The 21794-nt window shown below is 40.4% G+C and overlaps 1 protein-coding gene across 2 annotated transcripts; it reads left to right on the top strand.

The window, feature by feature from the left end:
* The first annotated feature begins 195 nt into the window (after positions 1-195).
* Positions 196-20422, top strand: LOC111217536 (enhancer of mRNA-decapping protein 3-like). Of its 2 annotated transcripts, XM_022739452.1 has the most exons (7): positions 196-273; positions 1073-1252; positions 2297-2493; positions 9003-9356; positions 16046-16199; positions 17406-17623; positions 18226-20422. In XM_022739452.1, the coding sequence occupies exons 2-7, from the start codon at positions 1089-1091 to the stop codon at positions 18558-18560; spliced, it is 1422 nt and encodes a 473-aa protein (XP_022595173.1). In that variant the 5' UTR covers positions 196-273; positions 1073-1088; the 3' UTR covers positions 18561-20422. The 2 variants fall into 2 exon arrangements, with proteins under 2 accessions (XP_022595173.1, XP_022595181.1); XM_022739460.1 differs by lacking the exon at positions 1073-1252 and having other exon boundaries at positions 212-273.
* Positions 20423-21794: the final 1372 nt, after the last annotated feature.

Raw genomic sequence — 21794 nt, 5'->3', positions numbered from 1 at the left:
CATTGACACACTGATGACCATCACATGAAGATGAACTAAGTCACTGATGCACAAAAAGGTGCATCCAAGTCAGAATATGTTACAATATTGAGGTCTCACATGAGCCGTTTTAAGCTTCAGAGAAAAAAATGACAACAAACCCACGTGGGAAAAGAGGGAAGTGACGCCAGGCGTCAAACCGGAAAACGGCACAAACAGCAGCTGGAGCCAAACAAACTGTGCAGGCTGGAGCTTTGGCTTTCATTGGCACCTCGCTACAGATTTATCAACAAGGTATATCTATCTACTATCGACCAAATAGACCCAGGTTGTGTATTCAAAATGAGTAAACTCTGTTCACAAGTTTACAACATTCCGCTAAGATAAAACGTAAACGGGCGGACAGAATTGAAGCTAACGTTAGCCGTAAAGCTAGCCAGCACAGCTTACTGGATGTGTAGCTTAATGCTGTGATTTTCATTCTTTCATTCTTTCTCCTTTCATTTCTGGAACTATACTCTCATATGGATGTTAAAATGGATGGATGTTTAAAGTTATTTCCACCCAAGATTTTTAATACTAATCTCTACCTTAGACAGGTTCACTTAACACGCGAAGTGCCTTTTAAAATTAGTGGTAGCTTTGGCTAATGTTTCCACAAACCTCGAAACATAATTGAAAATCTTTCATTTGAAGGGTCCAGTTTTAATATGTTGAACACCCATAACACCAAGACGTTGTCATTTGTTATCTGAATTCATTTTCAACTTATCTTTCCACTTTTAACTTATCTTATGGCCACCAATGTCTTCTCTGCACCGGTGGAAGTAACGTAAATTCACGAATTACATTTTAGGGCGTCAACCATTTAAAGTAAAGTACAGTGCATTAAGTAAAGTGCTGTGTAATGTTAATGGACCGATTATACCAGAAAACATTAAATGTTGGCAAAATGTCCTCAGTTACTGGGTAAGACATTTGCCCATAGGCTCAGCAACAGTAAAGTAGCACATTATTCAGTGGAGTTTGATTTAATGCTCCACAGCAGGAGAGCTGAACATCATATCTCTTGTTTGTGTTTTTTGAACCACAGGATCACAGTGAGCACAATGGCCACAGACTGGTTGGGTAGTGTTGTGTCCATTAACTGTGGACTGACGCTGGGAGTTTATCAGGGAGAGGTGTCATCTGTTGATCATGCCAGTCAGACCATCTCACTAAGACAGCCCTATCACAATGGGGTCAAGTGCCCTGTTTCTGAGGTCACATTCAGGTAAGAATGGAGACAGATGCCACCATATTTCTCATCCAACACATCCACTTTAATCAATTTTTAAAAATCTTCTATATGCAATCTTTAAAGCCGGACTATTAGTCAAATTTTTGTGTTTCCCACTCCTCCAACTGTTTCTATAAAAAGCTCTAAGACTTGTAATTATAACCTCTGCCTTGAAATTTGTAGTTCTCACTGATGTTGGGTGGAAAGCTGGATCCAGGTGTACATGTAGAAATTTTCAAAGCTACAGTATTTTCAATGTAAGAAAGGCATTTTGAAAATTTAGATTTTTTCTGACATCTCCTGTTCTTAGAAGAATGAATAAACCTGGCAAATATATGGAAGTATTGCCTATCGTAATGTTTTTACCCAGATCAGGCTCTAGACACAGGTTAAAATCTCTAAGTCAGGATACGCGATGTGAGTGAGTGAAGCTCAGGAGGAATTGCTGCAAAATTCTAGACAATATGAATAAGATTTACTTCACAAAATTAGTCACAAACTTGGAGCATAAATGTTACCACAGACAGTTCAGTGCTTCCCATTTAGGTTATTGTGGATTTGGATGGTGGGGGAAATTTTGGTTTCTTCTGTCCATGTTTGTTGTTTTGTCTGTTCCAGAATAGTTAGTAATGCATTAATACATTAATGGATCTTCATTATATATAGTCATTCTCAATAGGAATGAAACCCTTAATCATTTGGTAAGTGTTATAGGTAAGTTTTTGCTATCGCTACATAGCCAACATTAGCATTAACAGCTGTGTGCTTAATAGTGTAGAGAAAACATACCAAGGTCAGCATCAAACTTTCATTCATTCATTCCACAATGATGGCTGAAGCTCTTGGCAAACAACCATCACCACCACCACCTGCTCCTGGCAAGAAACCATGTTTGGCGTAATGGAAAACTTATAAATAGCACTTTTAAGTGTTGAGCCTTGTTCCACTGAAAGAGCTACACAAATCAAACCTGATAATTATTCAAGTACGTCAGTACAGTTCAGCTCAGGTAAGGCCAGTCATTTGTTTGTCTTCTAGTGCCATGGATATCAAGGAGCTGAAGTTCCTAGATATCCAGAATACAGTCAACAAGCCCAGTTCTGGTCAGGGAGCTGCAAAACAACCCAGCATCATATCAGCAGGGCGCCATGGCCAGAGTAACAGAACCACTCACCCTCCTGTAACAAGCAGCAGCTCTCATTCTGGCGCTGCTCCTATCACCATCCTACGCAGAGGTAAGTAAGTGGGTGACCTTAGATGGGATGGGGTTTATTTAACTCACAGTCCATTTTCTTTAGTCGAGACTATAGTTGAATATATTAACATTGTTTAGAGTTTCATAAATACTTGTCATTAATTGGACACAGTTTGCTGATGTGTCCTTTGGCACGTTAAGGAGCATGACTGTGCAGTGGAATACTAGAAGACTGACATGAGATTTTATGAGTGTTCCAATGTGACGTATGTTTTCATAACTAAGAACAGTGTATTTATGACAAGACCAGTTTATTTATGGCTTATGCTTAATCATTATGAAACTGCATTTCCTAGTTGTCATTTCACAGAACCAGACTGTTGTTGCAGAGTTCATATTAGGAGTCATGTACTTCATGACAGGAATATACAGTACTCCTCTGTTGAAGAACAGAAAATAGTTATTGTTCTTCCACTTAAGGAAATGTGAGCATGGCGTCATATATTACCCAATTTCTTTACTAATTCTCAGTTACCAATGATAATGGACTGAAAATTTAAAGTCACGAAACATCACTGCTTTTGATTGTACAACAGAAATGTGTCATGTTTGCTAGCTTACTATAAAAAAGGATCATGTTCTAAATAAGATTTCACACACTGCAAGTGCCACTAAAAGAGTAACGTTTCAAGCACTCCGATTTTTCTTTAATAAATAAAGGCTGACAATATTTTATGCTTTTTTTAAAAAAAAAATCCTTTATTTGTACAGGTGGTCTCATTGAGATCGGGATCTCTTTTTCATGAGAGACTTGTGTACAAAATTAACGTATACAGTTTATTTATAGACAGACACATAAATTCACAAGGTTTACAGTGGACACACAGAAAAGTCACAGATATATATTTTACACATACATACATACATACTAAATACATACATATACATACACAGTTTTTCTTTTAAAAAAATTGCATGTGTTGTAAATAATGAGTACCTTTTAAAATGTTTGAGTGAGGTGAGAGAAGGTAAATTCAATTATTTTTGGGCTCATTCCATTTTTTATTCACTGTAATATTTGAAATCAGCTCTCCCAAGTTTAGTTCATTTATTAGTTAATACTGAAGAATTAAATGTTTAAAATGTGTCATAAATATTTAATAAGCTAAGTAATTTCCTTAAACAGATGGGCATTGTAGGTTTTAACAAATGTTTCTCAAACAAGTGTAGAAAAGTGCATTTGAAGGGAAATTTTTTCAGCTGCAGTTTTGTGGTGAGATGATAGGCTATCACAAAAAAAATTACAGCAGCTATGTTCATGGTATTTAAGGAACATGTTATAGGATTTATTCACAGTAAGAAATACAGTGAATCACCAGACTTTACTTACTTAACATACTTAAGTGACAAAACATGCCATCCTAAAAATACATATCTATCAGTATCTTCTTTCAGGGGACACACAAAATAACTTAAACACTCTGAAAAATGTAAAGAATACCCCTCTCAGACCAATAAAGTTGGTCTGCAATTGATCTGAGTGAGTCAGTGTGTGTTATAGCTTGAAGACCAGAGCTGGATGTGTTTTGGTCACCGCTCTGCTTTGGTGAAAAATAATGTCTTAAGGATACATATTTAATGTTATGTTATGTGAATGATTTTTTTTTCTAATGTTGTTGACTACAATACTACCAACTGCTCCCTAAAAACAACAAAGACAATGTAACAGGAATACTGAACAGTGGACTGCAGTCCAACACAGTCCAAAATTCTGCCTCTATCCAAAATGTGGTTTAAAGAAAATAGAACAACAAATAACTACAAAATATGATAAACAGTCACATGTACACGCCATACAGTGATGAGCTGTGATGTTGATACTGAAAAGCACATCTGCATTCCCCTCTCCTGTCCTGTCTCAAGCTGTGAAAATGTGAATGTGTTGCTCAACCTCCTGATTAGATAAGGGTTAAAAACAGCATTTCCTCTAGTCAACATCCAGTCAGCAGGAAGTCTGCTTGGACAGCTCTGTGGCCTCTGCCGGATTCAGTTAAAGTCAGTTCACTTTCACACTCAGGATTATCAAACAATGGAGAGGTCAGAGGTCAATAGAATTGGCTAATGGACACTGTGCTATATTCTTCAGTCTGGTTGTAAAAATGACCTCTGCCTCAGTGCTTTTTCCTGTGCATAGAAGATGAAACTTGCACAATAGGATACCAATCTTTTTTTTCTTTTTTTTTTTTTTTTCTTTTTTTTTTTAACAAGAAAAAACAAATAGAATTTATAAATTTTTTGTTTTGTGTCAGAAAGACTCATAGCTCTTTGACACAGTCTCTGCTCCTGTGTGTCACCAGCTCCTGTTAAGGTGCTTGAGCATGGGACCAAACACACAAAGTCCCCCCCCTCCAAAGATTCCCATAGCGTGCTAAGGGCTTGTACCAAAGTTCCTCTTTACAATATGTGTGTGACTAAGATCAATAAACATTCCCCCTCCCTCTCCGTGTCTGCTCCTAAAGAGAAGGTTATGCAAAGCTTGGCTTTTCGTGCCTCCGTGCCCTCCTGTCCTCTCTCTCTCTCTCCCCATCTCCTCTAACTCCCTCGCTCCTGCTCTGCACAGGAAACCACCCCCCCCACCCAGCCCCCGACAGGAAGCCATGTTGTCCCAGTGTGCTCGGAAGGCCAAAGCGATATCAATTGTGGAAGTAATGTTTACCTTTTGAGTTTTTATTTTAATCTCCAGCTCTCAGGCTGGTGGCCAGGGAGCCAATGCCCAAATTGCATGGGGCCAAAGTGCTGAGTGCCTTGGGCAGGGCTGGTCCTTTCACACGCAATGCCATGCTCCCAAGAAGCCCCCGGCCACAAAGAAGGGAAAGCAGGGTGGCCCGTTGCTTATACAAGATCACGAATTCCAGAAATGGTTTCTGAATATCTACCACTGATCTTTCTGGGAGAGTAGGATGGGAATTAAGAGAGTGGCTGCTTTTTGTGATGCAGAGACCTCCAGAAGCAGAGACGAATTCCATCAGACCCAAATAGATCTGATTAAAAGGGCAGTTGAGAAGAGGAGCTCCAGACTCTGCTCTTACATAAACTGTTCCCATAACCAGCATGATGGCTCTGTATATGCACTGAAATTGTGTGCAACCTAGTGTTTTTCCCCATAAACCCTTGCCTCAGATATTTATAAATCAGTCACCTAGCACTTTATTAGGAACAGCTGTACACCTGCTTGATCATGCAAATATGCACTCAGCCAATCATGTGCCAGCAGTGCAGTGCATAAAGTCATGCAGATACAGGTCAGACGCTTCAGTTATTGTTCACATCAAACATCAGATTTCAGTGACGTTGACTGTAGCATTACTGTTGGTGCCAGACGGGCTGGTTTGAGTCGACTGATCTGCTGATCTCTGGGAATTTTCACAGACAACAAAAACATCCAGTGAGCAGCAGTTCTGTGACAGAAACGCCTTGTGGATGAGAAAGGTCACAGGAGAATGGCCAGACTGGTTCAAGCTGACAGAAAGGCTACAGCAACTCAGACAACCATTTTTTTTTACAACTGTGGTGAGCCCAGAACAGAGGTTTGAGGCTACAGTGGACACAGGTTCACTAAAATGGGACAGTTGAAGACCGGTCTGATGAATGTGGATTTTTGCTGAGGCATGCAGATGGTAGAGTCTGAATTTGGCATCAGCGGCATGAATCCATGAACCCAACTTGCCTTGTGTCAACAGTCCAGGCTGGTGGTGGCGGCGGTGTAATGGTGTGGGGAATGTTTTCTTGGCACACATGAGGCCCCTTAACACCAGCAATCGTGGTTTCTGTGCCACAGCTTATCTAAGTATTGTCGGTGACCATGTTCTTCCCTTTGTGGCCACAATTTACCATGGCTACATCCAGCATGATAATGCACCATGTCTTGAAGCAAACGTCGTCTCAAACTGTTTTTGTAAACATCACGAAGAGTTCAGAGAACTTCAGTGGCCTCCCCAGTCACCAGATCTGAATCCAATAGGACACTTTTAGGACTTGGTAGAAGTGGAGATCAGCAGCATGAATGTGCAGCTGACAAATCAGCAGAAATGATGTGATACAGTTATGTCAACATGGAGCAGAATCTCAAAGGAAAGTTTCCAACACCTTGTGGAATCAATGCCACAAAAGACCTGAGGCTGTTCTGAGAGTAAAGGGAAGCTGTGCCCAGAGCTAGTACAGGTTTATTCTTAATAAATTGCTCAGTGATTTTTATCATTGAAAGTTTTTGCTGAGTGTGCATTGTTTAGCGTCCCATTCATACACACTAAGAGCTTCACTATGTGATTGTGGTGCAGTTTTGCCATAAGCCGTATATCATTTTGAAATATTCCTGGCCTGTGTAGTTGGATGAATTTGTGGTGGTAAGTTTGTCCAAACTGAAATCAGTGAAGTTCACTCTGTCTCGCTACTTGGTATTCATTAGCCTGTTTGACTTGGAGCTCTGCCCAGTTCATTCAGACGATTGATTCATAGCATGACAAAACACTTCCTCGTAAATAAAGACATTGTTGGCTTGTGATAATAAGCACACTGTCTTTTATCCCTGTTCACACACTTGAACACACTAACCCACCATCTTTCTCCCTTGTACCAGATTCTGCATTGTTTTTTCTCCACATTATAATTATTGATAATTAGTAAGCTAATGCAAAACCATTTAGTAGTATACTTGTCTGTGTTGGAAGGAAAGTAATTAGTTAATATGGTGGTGGAAACACTGATTGCAAGTTGATAGACCAACTCAGTTCTGAATGAAGCGACAAAAACCTCACTCCTGTCTGTCGCTGAGCCGTGGTTGTAAGGCCGGAGTGTGATATTGAGGCAGGTCTCAGATTGGCTCACAACTGGCTAGTGGTGTTGTATGGCTGCCAGTGTACTATGACTGAGCCTCCCAGTGTCTTGCGTGAGAGTCCAAAGCACCTTAGCTGTCACAGTGACAGTAGCGTGCGACTGTGCCTCTCTGTCTCCTGGTTAGCGTGAGAGCTCAAGATGATTGGGGTTGAAGGCCAGGTTTTTCCGGTTTTTCTGTCTTTTTTTTTTTTTTTTTTGTTCTCGGTTCATTTTATTTTTTGTTTGTGCTTACATGTATGTAAACTTTATTGAGCACTGCTCAGTCGGCCATTGTATGTTTGGTGTGTCAGCTGTGTTTTGTTATCAGCGGGTTATAGTAACTAACTAACCGTGAGAGGATAAGAGGAGGTCCCAGTCAGAGTTACACAAGATAAAAGGAGTTACGAGCATCTACTCAGAATTTGAAACTGCTGAGTGCAGGAACTTATTGTGTATGGATTACACCCTTTACAACAGGATGATGTATAGTATGACAGCTTGTAGCGCCTTTCAGAGGTGATTAGGATGTGGGGGGATTTCTGGGTAATCTATGCATTTTGGGTTTGAGTGCTTGATATTACAGCTAAAATAGACCTGTTGTCGCCCAGCGCAAAGCTTCCCGCTCTCTGTCATGAAACCTCAGTTTGTATGTTGTATGTTATTAATTTCATGGTTACATAGTTGCCAGTGCTGTATGATTATTATTCTCAGACTGTTCTGGGAGTATATCTTGTACTCCGTGTTAATATTTAAACTTTTAAGTCCCTCTTTTCAGCATTTCTAAGCAGTATGCAGACATCAAATAAATTGTTTATAACACAATTCAGTGTAGTTTAGTAATGTACAGTAATGTACAGTAATTCATAGCAATTATAACTTCTCCTATTTAGACATGGATTTATCCATATTATCTCTCACTATCTTTTTATGCACCAACCTCTACCTTTGGGTGTCCACAGGAAGAGTTGTAGTTGTAGACAAATACATTAATAATCTGCTTACAACTACATTATAGTGGGTTATATACCATTTTACATGTTTATATACTGCTTATAAATGCTAAATATGGGCACTTAAAGTGTTTCCAAAATTTAAAGTTTTCTACGTGATGAAATAAAGAGGGATTATGAAATTAATATTCCATCTTTTTTAAATTGATTCACTAACAATAAATTGAATTATTGCTGAAGGTAGTGTGTGTGTAAATGCATTTGCTTCTCCATCAGTGCAGTAATGAATGATTGCAGCCTCAATCAGATAGCGATGATTTGGATGTCTATTGGCAAATATGATGTCTCTATCTCCCAAAGTACTGTAGATGTGCCTCAAGTGAATTGATCATTTTTTAGGTAATATATGTCAGACCAGATTATAATTTTTTTTTTCACATCATCCTTCACAAATCCTGAACAGTTAGGCAGTAGTATATCCAAGCTGTTTTTCTTTCCTGGGGGAGAGCAAGGTCCATTGGTGGCTTTGTCCCATTAATATTCAGTTTCAATCTCTGCCACCATTGTCCAGTGCAGCATTGTGTTTTGTGTGACACAAATTAGGAATGGAAAATTAGGATAAGTGTGTGTGTGCCTTATGTGCAGAAACTGTCAGAAGATTATTAATCAACACATCCTGTCATGACGTTTTGCTTACAAATGTCTTCGTTTTCTCCAACCCCAACAGTTTCATCTAATAGTAGAGGGGTGATACCAGCCACAGCAAAGAAAAACAATGTGAGGAATGGAGGCACTGGAGGGCCGATGAGGTCAAAGGATGACGAGTGCTTCGGAGACGGGACCGATGAGGACCTGGACACTGACTTCGACTTTGAGGGAAATTTGGCTCTGTTCGACAAAGCTGCCGTCTTCTCCCGGATTGATGGGACCAATCGCCACAGTAGCGGGGCACAGCATCACAGCACACAGGCCGAACAGAAGCCACTGTCCTATCGCCATGACGAGAATATTCTGGAGGGGAAGCCTGTCATATACCGACAGATAACAGTGCCCCAGCAGGGGGGCAGAGAGTATTGTACTGGTGAGAACAAGATGCATGTGCATACTCATATACACACACACACACACACACACACTTACACGTGACTTAATTTAATATATATTATTCTAGATTTATTGATGTAGTGCTGTCAGTCAGTATAGCAGCAAACCTACAACAGTGGGTGAATCACATTGTTTTTATAGAGTGGCTGTGAGCTAACACACTCAGGCAGAGGCATTTGTTTTGTAGACTTAAGTGTAATCCTTGAGGATGAGAGTTTTGTATCGGATCCTGACTTTACCAGTGGAGAACATGAATACTACTGTTGTCTATAAAAAGTTTACAGAAACAATGAAAAATGTCAGCTGCAGCTTCTCAGAGCCAAAGGTGATTTTTCTTCCCCATCAAATGCACTATTTATTCCTGTTTGAGTAACATTTGCTAAAAATGACAGAGTCCAGGTGCTTCAGAAACAGATCACTTAGCCTTTTCAAAAATAAAACTATATATTTTTGACCCTTTTTTTCGTAGATTTAAATTTTCAGTAGGAACCAATGGGCTTGTGGTTGAGTGCCACAGACAGGCACATTGACGGTTTTACTCTAAATATAGAACATTTCCTTTAGATCCTTTTAAATTTCCTGTTTTTTCCAACATTTTAATACCCAAATGTATTTAATTATATAAAACACAGGAAAAGGTGCTGATTCTCAATCTTTATAAGTTTATTTCTGTGTGAAATAAACAACCTGTTACTATTTTTACTTGAACCATATCACAACACTACTGTGTAATAACAAGGTGTGCTATGATATGAGGAAAGGAAAAGAATATTTAGAGCAGGTCATAAGGTATTTATGGATCCACTTTGATTACCCTAACACTGCACCTGCTGTTACTCACCCCCTAGCTTCTGCCATAGTTTCCATGATGGTGTACTCATCATGATTTGATTTCGTATGACATGGTTAACATTGTTTCCCTTGTACAGGGAAAAAACCTTGAAATAATGTGAAGTCCCTCTTTGGGACATTTTATCAGTGAGCATGTTAGTGTTGTGAGCACAATGTTTGTTTTGGACGGAGTATTTTGTTTCCACCGTGTTTCAACTCTGACCAGGAGGACCATCTGTTTATCTAATAACACTCTTCCAGCTGTTGCCAAAAGCTGTAAAAAATTTAAACTTTTTTACACTTGATTGTAAGGCTAAGAGCTTCTTAGCACTGTGGGGAATGTGCTGCAGTGTCTGTTGCCATTGAACACAATGAGAAAAACAACATGCAGTATAAAGAGTGGGCTCACAGCCTTTTTCTAACATTGGCCAGAGAGAGGTCACCATTGGGCCGACTGCCTGGCAGTATACACCCATGGTTGCATAAGGTGTGCATGAAGGTGACTTTTGACCCCCCCCCCAACCCAACCCCACCCCCTGCTATAGGCCGACATAGATGATGAACCCATCCTTTCTCACTCTTCAGCTGACTCTAGGAGTGTTACATAACTAGTTAATAGAAACACAAGATAAGTAAAATATACGCTAGCACAGGCCATTGAGTCCAAGGTGTGAGAGTAATGGCTCGATCGAATTGGAGCAGTGAGAAGGTGGAGAGTTGGTGGAATTGGGGAAAGGGCTGAGTGGTATGGTGTGTCAGTATGTGTAGGTGTTATACTAGAACCAGAGGGATCAAATTCCACCTTTTTCTGTTCACAAGATATCGTAGTTTACAGGGCAGACGTGGAATAATGACACGGGACAGAACTGTCCCTCTTGGTCCAGATACGCTTATTTGTTGACAGCAAGATAAGGTGGAATTGCAAGCCAAGTGGACATGTAAAAGACAGGGCATTAAATATATATTTACTTTTTTCATGTTGGTATCATTATGTTGGTAAATATATCTCTAAGCTTCTGCTAAGCATTAAATTTTTCTAATCTCATTTGTTTGTGATTTTGCTCAGCATTCATTGTTGTATATGCAGTGTCTCTCCTGTGCTGGATGAGGATCACTGGAACAAATGAGTGTGAGCTTTTTATTCCTAGGCTGTGTACACTAGATGACGGGCAGGTTGTAATACTAATAGTGTTTCTAGGATTTACATCCCAGACTGTCTATCTGATTGTGGTGACACAGCGCAGCTCAGCAGGGGCAGCTGTCTACCAATCAGCAGACAGCTGCCAAGCAGAGCCTCCTTTTCTTACCGTGCAGGCAGATCTGCTTCCCAGGGCTGTCATCATAATCCCCATCCACTGCACTCTGTAATTAGCGTGCCGCCGTACAGCCTTACATAAACAGCACCTCTGAAGCAGGAACAAACCGCAGTGCTCTTGACCTGGAATCTTTGCCAGTAAACAGATAAATCAACAATATGAGAACAGAGCGAGAAAAACAAAGTGCCCAGCTGTATGTTAGGGTTGCCATAACGCACTGGCATGGGGCTTTGACAGGCCTGTTTCTATAGAGCATTGTTTATTGTAAAGCTTGCAGTCTGTGTCGGTTTAGTTCTGCTATTGTCTTGCTTTCCTCTGCGGTGATTGACTCCAGCTGTGCAGTGAAACCTCTCCAGTGCAAACAAGCCAGGGCGCAACACAAATTGCAACGAAGCCAACTGCCAGCTTTTTTTCTCTTATTTATTTATTTTTTTCTTTTATGCTGTATCACTTTGCGGCTAGCAAACTTGAAAATATGTGTCATTCTAAACTATTTTAACCAGTCTGCTCCAGTGACCCAGTTGATAGAGTGGGGACCTCCATGTGTGTTATGATCTTCTCCTGAAACCACATACAGGTGAAGAGGAGGCAAGTACTCAAAGGTTTAGAGACACAAGGACTGCAGTACACATGGGGAAGTGCTCATTAGGTAATATTGTTTTGAAGAATTTCTGACGACTGGGTGCAGGGTACTTTGGCTCTTTCGCCCAATGAAGGCCTGAGGCGTCGTCAGTAAAGGGTGAAAAGGTGACCAGCTGTGTGCTAGATTGTTTGTTTCTTCACAGTAAAGAGTTGTTTATCATATGCACCTGTATATAAGATTTCACAGAAACTTTGTTGGAAGTTTCCTGCAAAAACAATCACAGGTTGTTTATAATATTTAAACAGAGAAATGGACATAAGCAGTGGTCCTCACCATGGCTGAGTAGACAAAATGAAGGGTGCCACCTACCAAAGTGAACTCAACTAACAGAAAATCCAGTGATGTTGTGTTGTTAGATTCGTTAAGTGATTTGTGCAAAACACAGCGCAGAAAGCCACAACAATGAGCTACTGACACCAATGATATTACCAATTTGCTAAAAAGGAATCTGACAGATTACCACATTAAGCTCCTTTTCTGTGCCCAAATGAACCAGCGCCCCATCTTGCTACCTCTGCAGCTCTTGCGGTGCAGAGGAGAGGAATGGAACAGCATAGTCTCGCTCTCCCTATCCCAGCGCAACCCTTAAGTCACACATGGCCCGCATCCAGCCAGCGTGTATTGCTTTCAGTTCCTTCGGTTCCCTTGTCATGCTTGAAGGATTGCTTCCAGCTCAGTTTATTTTAGTGCTGCTGCATATTCATGGCTACCCGGTTTGACTAGTTGACTCTCCGGTTTGTTTTCACACCACATCGAGAGTGGGTGTGTGCACGCATAAATAATTGCATGTGTGTCAGGGAGGAGAACATGGCGTGTGGTTGTGTGTGTGGAAGCGGTGGTAGTGGCAACTTCAGAACTTCAGCAGGAGAGTTATTAAGACGCTCACCTGGTGGGATGTTTGAAAAGCAATTAGTGCATACTGGTGCAACTCCCACTTCTTCTGAGCTTGGCACTCAAGGCAGCAGTTTGCATGACAAGAGCCAGTTGACTTTCCTGTGCTTATCGCTCACGTGAGGATTGGCATGTTCCAGATTTCTGTTGACCACTGAAACATATTAGCCGTCTTTGTGCGGTATCAATAAAAGAATAGTGGGCAGGGAACAGGGCCAACCTAAAGATAAGCCAGAATTTCAGTCAGGCACGGCATGAGTCTGTGTTTATATGTAGTTATCTTGTGTGTGTGTGTGTGTGTGTGTGTGTGTGTGTGTGTGTGTGTGTGTGTGTGTGTGTGTGTGTGTGTGTGTGTGTGGCTGTGTCGTTTGTGTCACTTGTGTCCAAGTTGCATGGCCAGGGTGTAAAGTTGTGGGTGTATGTGATTGTAAATCAGGTTGTTGTGAGTTGATGTAGGATGAGGTGTGGGTAGCATGCGCGCGTGTGGGTGTCAGTGTGAGTTTGTGCACGCCAATGAGGCCACCAAGTTCTCAGCTACCAGGCCAGAGATCTGTAGGAGGCCATTAAGGACTTAACTGCCTCCCAGCAGCTTTATTTATCAAAGGGATCCTGAGCTGTGCAGTTCCCCCAGCTTGACTTTCATTACCCTTCTAATGTGCCACAGGCAATAGACAGCCAGAGATTAGCACAGGCTCTTTAAAGGTTTCTACACACTTCAGTTTGTACAGTGATAAAAAGGCTGAATTGTAGTTATGTAATACAATAATTCAAATAATACACAAAAGAGAACAATTCTGACAAGGTTAGGTGTCGTGACATGACAGGACACATAAAAACAAAGAGGTCTAAGCATTTCCCTCTAAGGAAAGAGAACTACTGAAGATTCAATAAATTTCAAAGCAGAATCTTCTTTTGGAAAACAAGTGCAGCATGACAGTGGCAGTGACCAGAAATGTAAAAATTATTTAAAGAGGTCCAATCCACATGTAGTCACTATATAACTTACCTGTGAAGAACAATACAGTCCTTAGTGTCGATGGGACACATTGACACTAAGTGCTAAATGCTGCTTGTCAGGCTTCCCACAATAAAACAGATTAACCCTTGAGGTAACAAGGGCGACAATAATACAGCACAGAATAGGGTCCAATTGACCCCGTTGTCCTTTACACAATTTACTTTGGTTCTCTGGGAGCTTGACTGAAAAAATTAGCGAATCAGATATATTATTCCATGTGTCTGGAGCATTAAATCCAAATGCGGTCTTTCCAAATTCAGAAGTAACTTTAGGTACATGGACTGTTAGCCAATCATGTGACCAAGTTTATATATTGGTATCAGCTAGTACAGTATATTTACTGATAAGTAACAAGAAATTTCAGTATAGAAATGTCAAAGATAGACTCTCTGAAACCTTCCAGAGACTTATAATATTTAATTTATCAAGTGTAAAATTGTCCATCAACTTCCTGCATGTACTTTCTACAGTTCAGTATCTTACAATACCATATAACCAGTCCTCCATCATTAGCCAGTGATTGGTTTAATGTCCTGCTCAAGGGCACCTTGACAGTTATTGTCAAGGAACGGCAGATCATTCCTCGTTCACTTGGCCCCTAGTGTGGAGATGGGGAAATACTGTAGTTGTTTATTATATAGAATTATATATTTTTGTATAGTAGTGACAAGTGCTCCAGTGCTTTCCTTTAAATGGTTTACCCAGTTCTATACATAAAACTGAACTGAAAATAGATCGGGAGACATATCCCAACTAAAAAAGTAGTCTATGAATTACTTTGGCTCAGAAGTTTTTCTTTATTTAGTAGCCACTGGCAGATGAGCCAACAGTTTAATTTCAGAAACTGAATCCATTGTTCATCCCGGTCACCACCATGCCTCCCCCATGTTTAGTCCTCCCTATCTCTCACCACGAACCGTTGGGATACAGGTGCAGGTGTTCATATGTATATGATGTTTGTCCCCTTTTTTGTCACGCTAACCTGCTGTATGTTTTGACTGAGACGGCAGCCGATGTGGGGGGTCCAGCCCAGTGCAGCCCCGTCCTCAAGCTAGGGGTGGGAGATTGGTCAGAAACCATGTGATGGTGCGTGTGAACTCGGGCCCTGCAGGGAATAGGCGTCTCACTCTAGCTGCCTCATGTTTGTCATGTTTTGTAAAGGCTGCCAATCTTCCCTTTGTTGCCGCAGACAGCAGTGACAAACAGGAGAGGAAATGGAGAATCTTCCGTGATGGGAACAAGATCAGGTCATGAGGAGGAGGAAGGGCTTTTCCCTGAGGAATGGGTTCCTCACATGAGGATCTGTTTTAAACATAACCACCACCCCCTGAGAACCTGGGAAAGTGTTTATCTGTAGACCAATATTTGTCCTTATCTTACAGGTCGGTTTCTGGGCTTTACTTCTACTCCAGTAGTTGTTTTTCAAGGTGCACTGATGAAAATAAGTTTCTTATGAAGATATATCACGATTCAGGATTACTTTAGAAATGCAAAACTGTATCTGGAGCTTGTCAGACTGTTGTAACGCATATTCTTCAGCTTTTTTTCCAGGAGTAAATTTAATCCATGCTGCTCAGTTTGTCTCTTTTTCAGAGAGAGACAGACAGTAAAATTTAAGATTTTTTTTAAATTTTAAGATTTTTATTTACCAAACTGCCTGCCACTGTGTCACAAGATCAGTGATGTTATATGGATCATTTCTATGGGAAAGTTAGAAGTGGATTACATTTACCAGTAAGCAAGGCAAGGCTCAGTTGCCTGGTTTTGGCATGGAACTCAACATGACTTTGATAGCCATGGAGGAATGTTAATGACAGTGCTAATTGCTAGTGGATAAATTCTCTTTCTGTGCTTTGTGTCTCGCTTAATTCATTACACTTGTGTGATGTTTGTAAAAATGAAGAAATAACAAAGTATAAAATAGCATTAACATTCTATCTATGTTACCTCATGTTCTCCCTTTGCAGACTCAGGCCTGGTGGTGCCCAGCGTGCCCTATGAGCTTCATAAGCGTCTACTAGCAACTGCAGAGCACTGGGGCCTGTCTCTTGAGCGCAGGCTGGAGATGATAGGTGTTTGTTCCAGTCAGATGGCTCTCACGCTGCTCGGTGGACCAAACAGGTAAGGAATACCACACAGGCACTGGTATGGTTGGTACCTCTTCATGGTTGGTAAGTGTGTAAAAGAACAAAGTTAATCATTTCCTGGGATACACGACTTGCCATCTGATGCACAGCACAGTACAGTGCAGTAGAGCCTCTGTGGTTTGTGTAATAATAATGAGAATGCACAGCAGTGTGCCAAACATCCCTATCTGAGTAATTCACCCCTAACCCAACCATAAGAGCCGCTCTGTCCTAACTTTTTGTTTGCATGTACTGTTTTCCAGTTTCCATGGCAATCATCTTTACTACAATGTTTCTACATGAGTTAGGGGATGTTGACCTTGACTCCCCTCAGGGTTTATTTTGTCAGGAAAGCACTGCTGCGAGCGGTCACACTGCAGGTCTAGAACATCATAATAGACTGAAGACACCCCTGTTTTGTTAGTGTACCTGCACTGTTATGAGCAATGAAGTCTTATTTTAAGATCAAAGAAACACAGTGCAGAGGCTCATATAACAAACAGGTTTGTTGTCTCAAATCCTTTTATCAATCCAGCACTGTAATACATGCATGTCTAAAGTTTACACCGGAACTACGATGAGTTCAGATTAAGTTTCATTTTGTATTGTAATAGCACGATCACAGACACTACAATGGTGGCAGCAGACAAAGCCTACAGATACGTAATCCTTAAATCAAGCTTCCAGATATTTCTTGCTTATAAGTGCAGTAATTCATATCTAACTAGATGTTTTAAGACTGTGATTATGAATAAGATGGTGCCCACAGTTTATGACCTTTAGCCAAGCATAACACATACCGCCAAGGACTTGGTATGACTGAATATTTAACATGCTTTACTTATTACTAACATTACCTGTGTTAATGTTTTTAATGTTAATGTGTTCTAAAAAAGGCTTTTTATTGGCCAATGTGATACAGATTAACAATGAGCTGGAAGTTATTTATCTAGCAAATATACAGTATCTGTTTTTTCAATCTGTGAGTAACTATTATTGATACATGTATGTTGCAAAGTTATTGAATGGCAGCATGCGCTGGAATTGCATGTAGGTTTTGAATAGCACATGCCTTTAAACTGGCAGACAGACCCAAAGGACTCGGTGTCCATAAACAACCACGTGTCATGTTGTTCTTTATAGTTGCTTTTAGTTGTCTCTTTGTTGCATAATCGCTTTGTCATCTCTCAAATGTCCCCAGACTCACACCAAAAAACGTGCACCAGAGGCCCACCGTGGTTCTCCTGTGTGGGCCCCACCTCCAGGGAGCCCAGGGCATCAGCTGTGGTAGACACTTGGCCAACCACGAAGTGGAGGTCATCCTCTTCCTGCCCAATTTTGTCAAGATGCAGGAATCTGTCACCAGTGAGGTCAACCTCTACAGCAGGACCAGTGGCAAGCAAGTGTCCAGTGTCAAAGGTAAAAAAAAAACACCAACAGAGAGTTTTTAGATCCCTGTCTACCCAAGATTCAGGGACAATGATGGAGAAGAACCAAGTGTGAGTGACTGAGTACCTGTGCAAGCATTAGTTTTTGTCTTGTGGGAACAGACTAACACAGACAAACGTTGCCCTCTAGTGGAGTAATATAATTTAAAACACATTCCTGACACATTTTGTACTTAAAAGCTCAAACTGAGTGATACCTTGGACGTGTGTTTGTAACATCTTTGCTAAATGTGTAGTTGCATTAATTATATGTGAGAAAAGGTGGTGGTGATTTATGTTTCTGTTTTAACACTGTGGTAAATACACACTGGGCTTGTAGTCTGGCAATGCAGGGACAAGTTACATGGCCAAGTGGAGGTGCAGGTTTCAGCCTCTTATGATGTGAATTATTTTTGACACTTGTTTAGACATTTTAGTTTCCTGTAGATAGATAGTATTCAGATTCAATTCAGATTTTTTTCAGAATATCTCCCAGATACAGCAGCATGCTCACATACACAAAGATGTATTCTTTCATGGTTTTGTGAGGCAACTTTGAAACACTGTTTTTCTTCTCCTCATGCTGTGCCTCAGACCTTCCTGCGAGCCCAGTCGATCTGCTCATCAACTGCCTGGACTGCCACGAGAACCAACTGTTGAGAGAACAGTCCTGGTACCAATCAGCCGCTGACTGGGCCAACCAGAACCGGGCTCCAGTCCTCAGTATTGATCCTCCTGTCAGTGAGCAGCATCAGACTGTCGAGGCGAAGTGGACTCTCTCTTTAGGACTTCCTCTCCCTTTAGCTGAGACAGAGAGCAGGGTCTACCTCTGTGACATTGGCATCCCTAAGCTGGTGTTCCAGGAAGTTGGAATCAGATACCTCTCACCCTTTGGATGTAAATTTGTCATTCCTCTGCACCGAGCGTAACAGAAAACCACTCACACTTAGGTGCAAGTGCACAGTGGGAGCGAAAGGTCTGCTTTTCCACTGTGAGTTTAAGGCACCATTGCCAGCATGTGTGTGGCAACCGTGACCAAAACAATCTTCAGTTACAAAGTTTATAGACCTTAATGACACATTTGAGGGCGTCATCTGAAAGACTAACCTATGCATGTGTTGTAGGTTTGTCCGCTTATTCCCTGGACGCTCTGAGGTTGCTGCACATTGCGTGCGACAACTCTTGTTTTTGAGAGAGAAAGGTTTCCTGTTCTTTGGTGTGTTTTGATAAGGGCTCTGTGACTATGTGAATATGTTTACAAAATGCTGACCACTGTGAGTCTATGTGACCTCTGACCCTGTGACCAGTCAGAGCAGCAGCGACTCAGTTCCTGTTTCCTCCTTTAGATTACATGTGGAGTCTGATGCTGACCCCGTGAACTGGGGCTCAGCTCAGCCTAAATCTGCCATTTATCTCCTCCACAGTTGATGTCCACTGTGTTTCAGTTTAATGGATTTTTGTTTTTGGTTTTTTTTGGGTTTTTTTTTACAAACACAAATGGGTATATTTTGTCTGGTAATAGCTGTAGCATGTTACATTGAAAAGGTGGTATTATAAAGTTTATATTTGTATTTATTCTTAAGTACACCTCAGGAATTAGGTATGAAATTTGAAATACTTTATATTTACATTTCCATTACATTCGAGGGCACTCTTTCTGCACTGTTGGTTGTTCTGAATTCATAACCACTAACAGTGAAAATGAGAAGTGGTAGCAGACGCCCCAGAGGATTAATTTTCTGTATTTCTGAAGTCCAGCAGATTAGAGCGGAATTTGAAGCACACATTCCAAGGACCAAAAAAACATCTTCATCTCCAGGGATTATAGTCAGGCAGGTGCAGTGAAACATTTTGACACATCAGATTCAGCCACATCCAGTGAAATAACCACTCCAACCAACTTCCTCTGCTTCAGTCAGCATTGTGATCTTGTGTTAAAACTTTGGATCAGCAAAATGTCAAGTTTATAAGAAAAAGTAAAACAGCCTTATTTTTAGACTGGCAGCTATGCACTTTGGGAAAATATGCAGGTATGGCTTTTCAAAAGCCGTTAAGTCCTTGTGTCAGGAACTTCTTTTCCATCCACCACTTGCAGTAAAAACTTGTAAATAACAAAGCTGTGGTCACAAATGATAAATGACAGCTTTAATAGGCTTTGCAGGGTTCACACTTAACTAATGTCTACATTTAATGTGGACATTAGTTAAGTGTTACCAAGGACAGCTGTGAGAATTGTACTTCTTTATCTCGCCAGAGTTTGCTCAAAACCAGAAGCTGCCCAAAACCAGGTGTGAACACCTGGTGGAGGGAAGCAGAATAGATTCAATTTAATTTGTTGGTGCTTCTTTAAAGTTCTGAATAAGGCGTCTGACTACTCATGTAAATGACATTCAAAAGACTGCAGCCTTTTTTCCTGTACTTTCTCAGAACTGCTATTCTTTTTCCTCTGCACTGCAGCAAAAACCTTTATATTTGATTATGACTACCTATAACAAATGTTTTAGAAAATACCATGCAGGTTTGATTGTAGCCAAGGTTCTGGCTGCCTTGTTCCCAGCCTTCTTGGTTATTGCTGATAAGCCGCTAATTTAAGAGCAAAGTACCTTTTGTAAGCCTGTTAAAGATGTCCTATGGAAAACCTGATCTAGAAACATGTCATTTTTAAATGTATCTTTGAGTATACATGTGAAGCACCAGGCAAAGTATTTGAAGGTGCAAAAATATCTCATTGATAACCATATGGTAGGGTGACGGTGGGTGCTCCTTTTATAGCAAATAAAATAAAAACACTGTGTGCAAACTGCACCGGATCTGGGTCATGGCCACTGGCAAAAAACCACACTTCAATTTCTACACCTGAGTGCACTTTTGAAACACTATACTGAAGCTAATACATTCAAGAGGGAAATATTCAACTTTTTACTCACTGATTTTGACATTTATGGGTTCTACTTACTTCCTGGATAGTTAGATTTAAAATACATGATATATGGTCACTTTATAAAATATGATGTGTTGTTATAGGTCAACTACCCAGTAAGGGAGATAGAATTAGCTTCATAATGACCAGCTGCAGCATTCAAATGCCTCTTACACATTAATTAATCAGAAATACTTATACAGTAATAGAAACTCTCTGATTGGAGCCATTCTGCACGGTGAGTTACTTAACTTGTGATACTTATCTAAACATCTTCATATAGTGGATTCTGTTTCTAATAGTGACACTTTTTATTGACGTAAATATAAATACGTTGTCTATCATGGCACATATTTTAATAGGCCTTTTTCCACTGCAGATGTTTTGACTTGACTTACAGCATTCATTCTTATGAATGATCTGTGAAAAAAGGCATATCATGTTTAAAAAATAGTTTATCATTATAGAAATATTGCCATTATTTTGATAAAAATTGAAGGTAATAGACTGAGTGTCCATCTCTCATCACCAGCTGCCCACACATCACAGGGCTGTTTTGGTATTGGCCTTCTTACAGCAAACATTTTAAGATAGCGTGATAAGTACAGGTGTAATTAATGACATTAGTTATGCCACCATGCCATATACATGTTCCACTTACAGTGCCATGGTTAAATGGCATGGTTAAATACTGTAGGAGTTGATTATGGTAATAACACGTATAAAATGAAGACGACCATACAAAAAGCTCCAATTATGTTATGGGACCAACATTTCAAGCACCTGGTCTTTTTCACATTGCACAGCTGGTAGCAATCCATAATCAGTGAAATCAGTGATCCACAAGGGCACACCTGAGTTAATTACAACGAGTGAACACCGGAAATAGTTAAGAGAGCACAATATGAGACACCATAAATTCTTGTAGAGGGTGTCAATAAAAATTTTCAGATGTCTAGCTTAAAGAGGATAATCTAAAAGAGCTACATAGATATTGAAACAAGTTAGTTAGGGGTCCAAGCTATACAATTAAATAAGGGTATATAATATTTGATATTTATGTCAAGAAATAATAGCAAGGGGGAAAAAACTAATCTGAGATAATATTCATATCTTACAAAATATTTAAATGGGCCTTTTTAAGTACATATGAAATGTTAACTCATATAGTGGAAGTTCTGATTAACCACTGCTGTGGAGATCAGTCCCCAGATCGTCATAATACAGAAATGGACTCATCAGT

This window comes from Seriola dumerili, unplaced genomic scaffold (assembly GCF_002260705.1).
Source record: "Seriola dumerili isolate Sdu_G_001 unplaced genomic scaffold, Sdu_1.0 BDQW01000003.1, whole genome shotgun sequence".
Classification (NCBI taxonomy): domain Eukaryota; kingdom Metazoa; phylum Chordata; class Actinopteri; order Carangiformes; family Carangidae; genus Seriola; species Seriola dumerili.
Note: the sequence above shows the minus strand (reverse complement) of the source record. Positions and strands in the feature narration are given on the sequence as shown.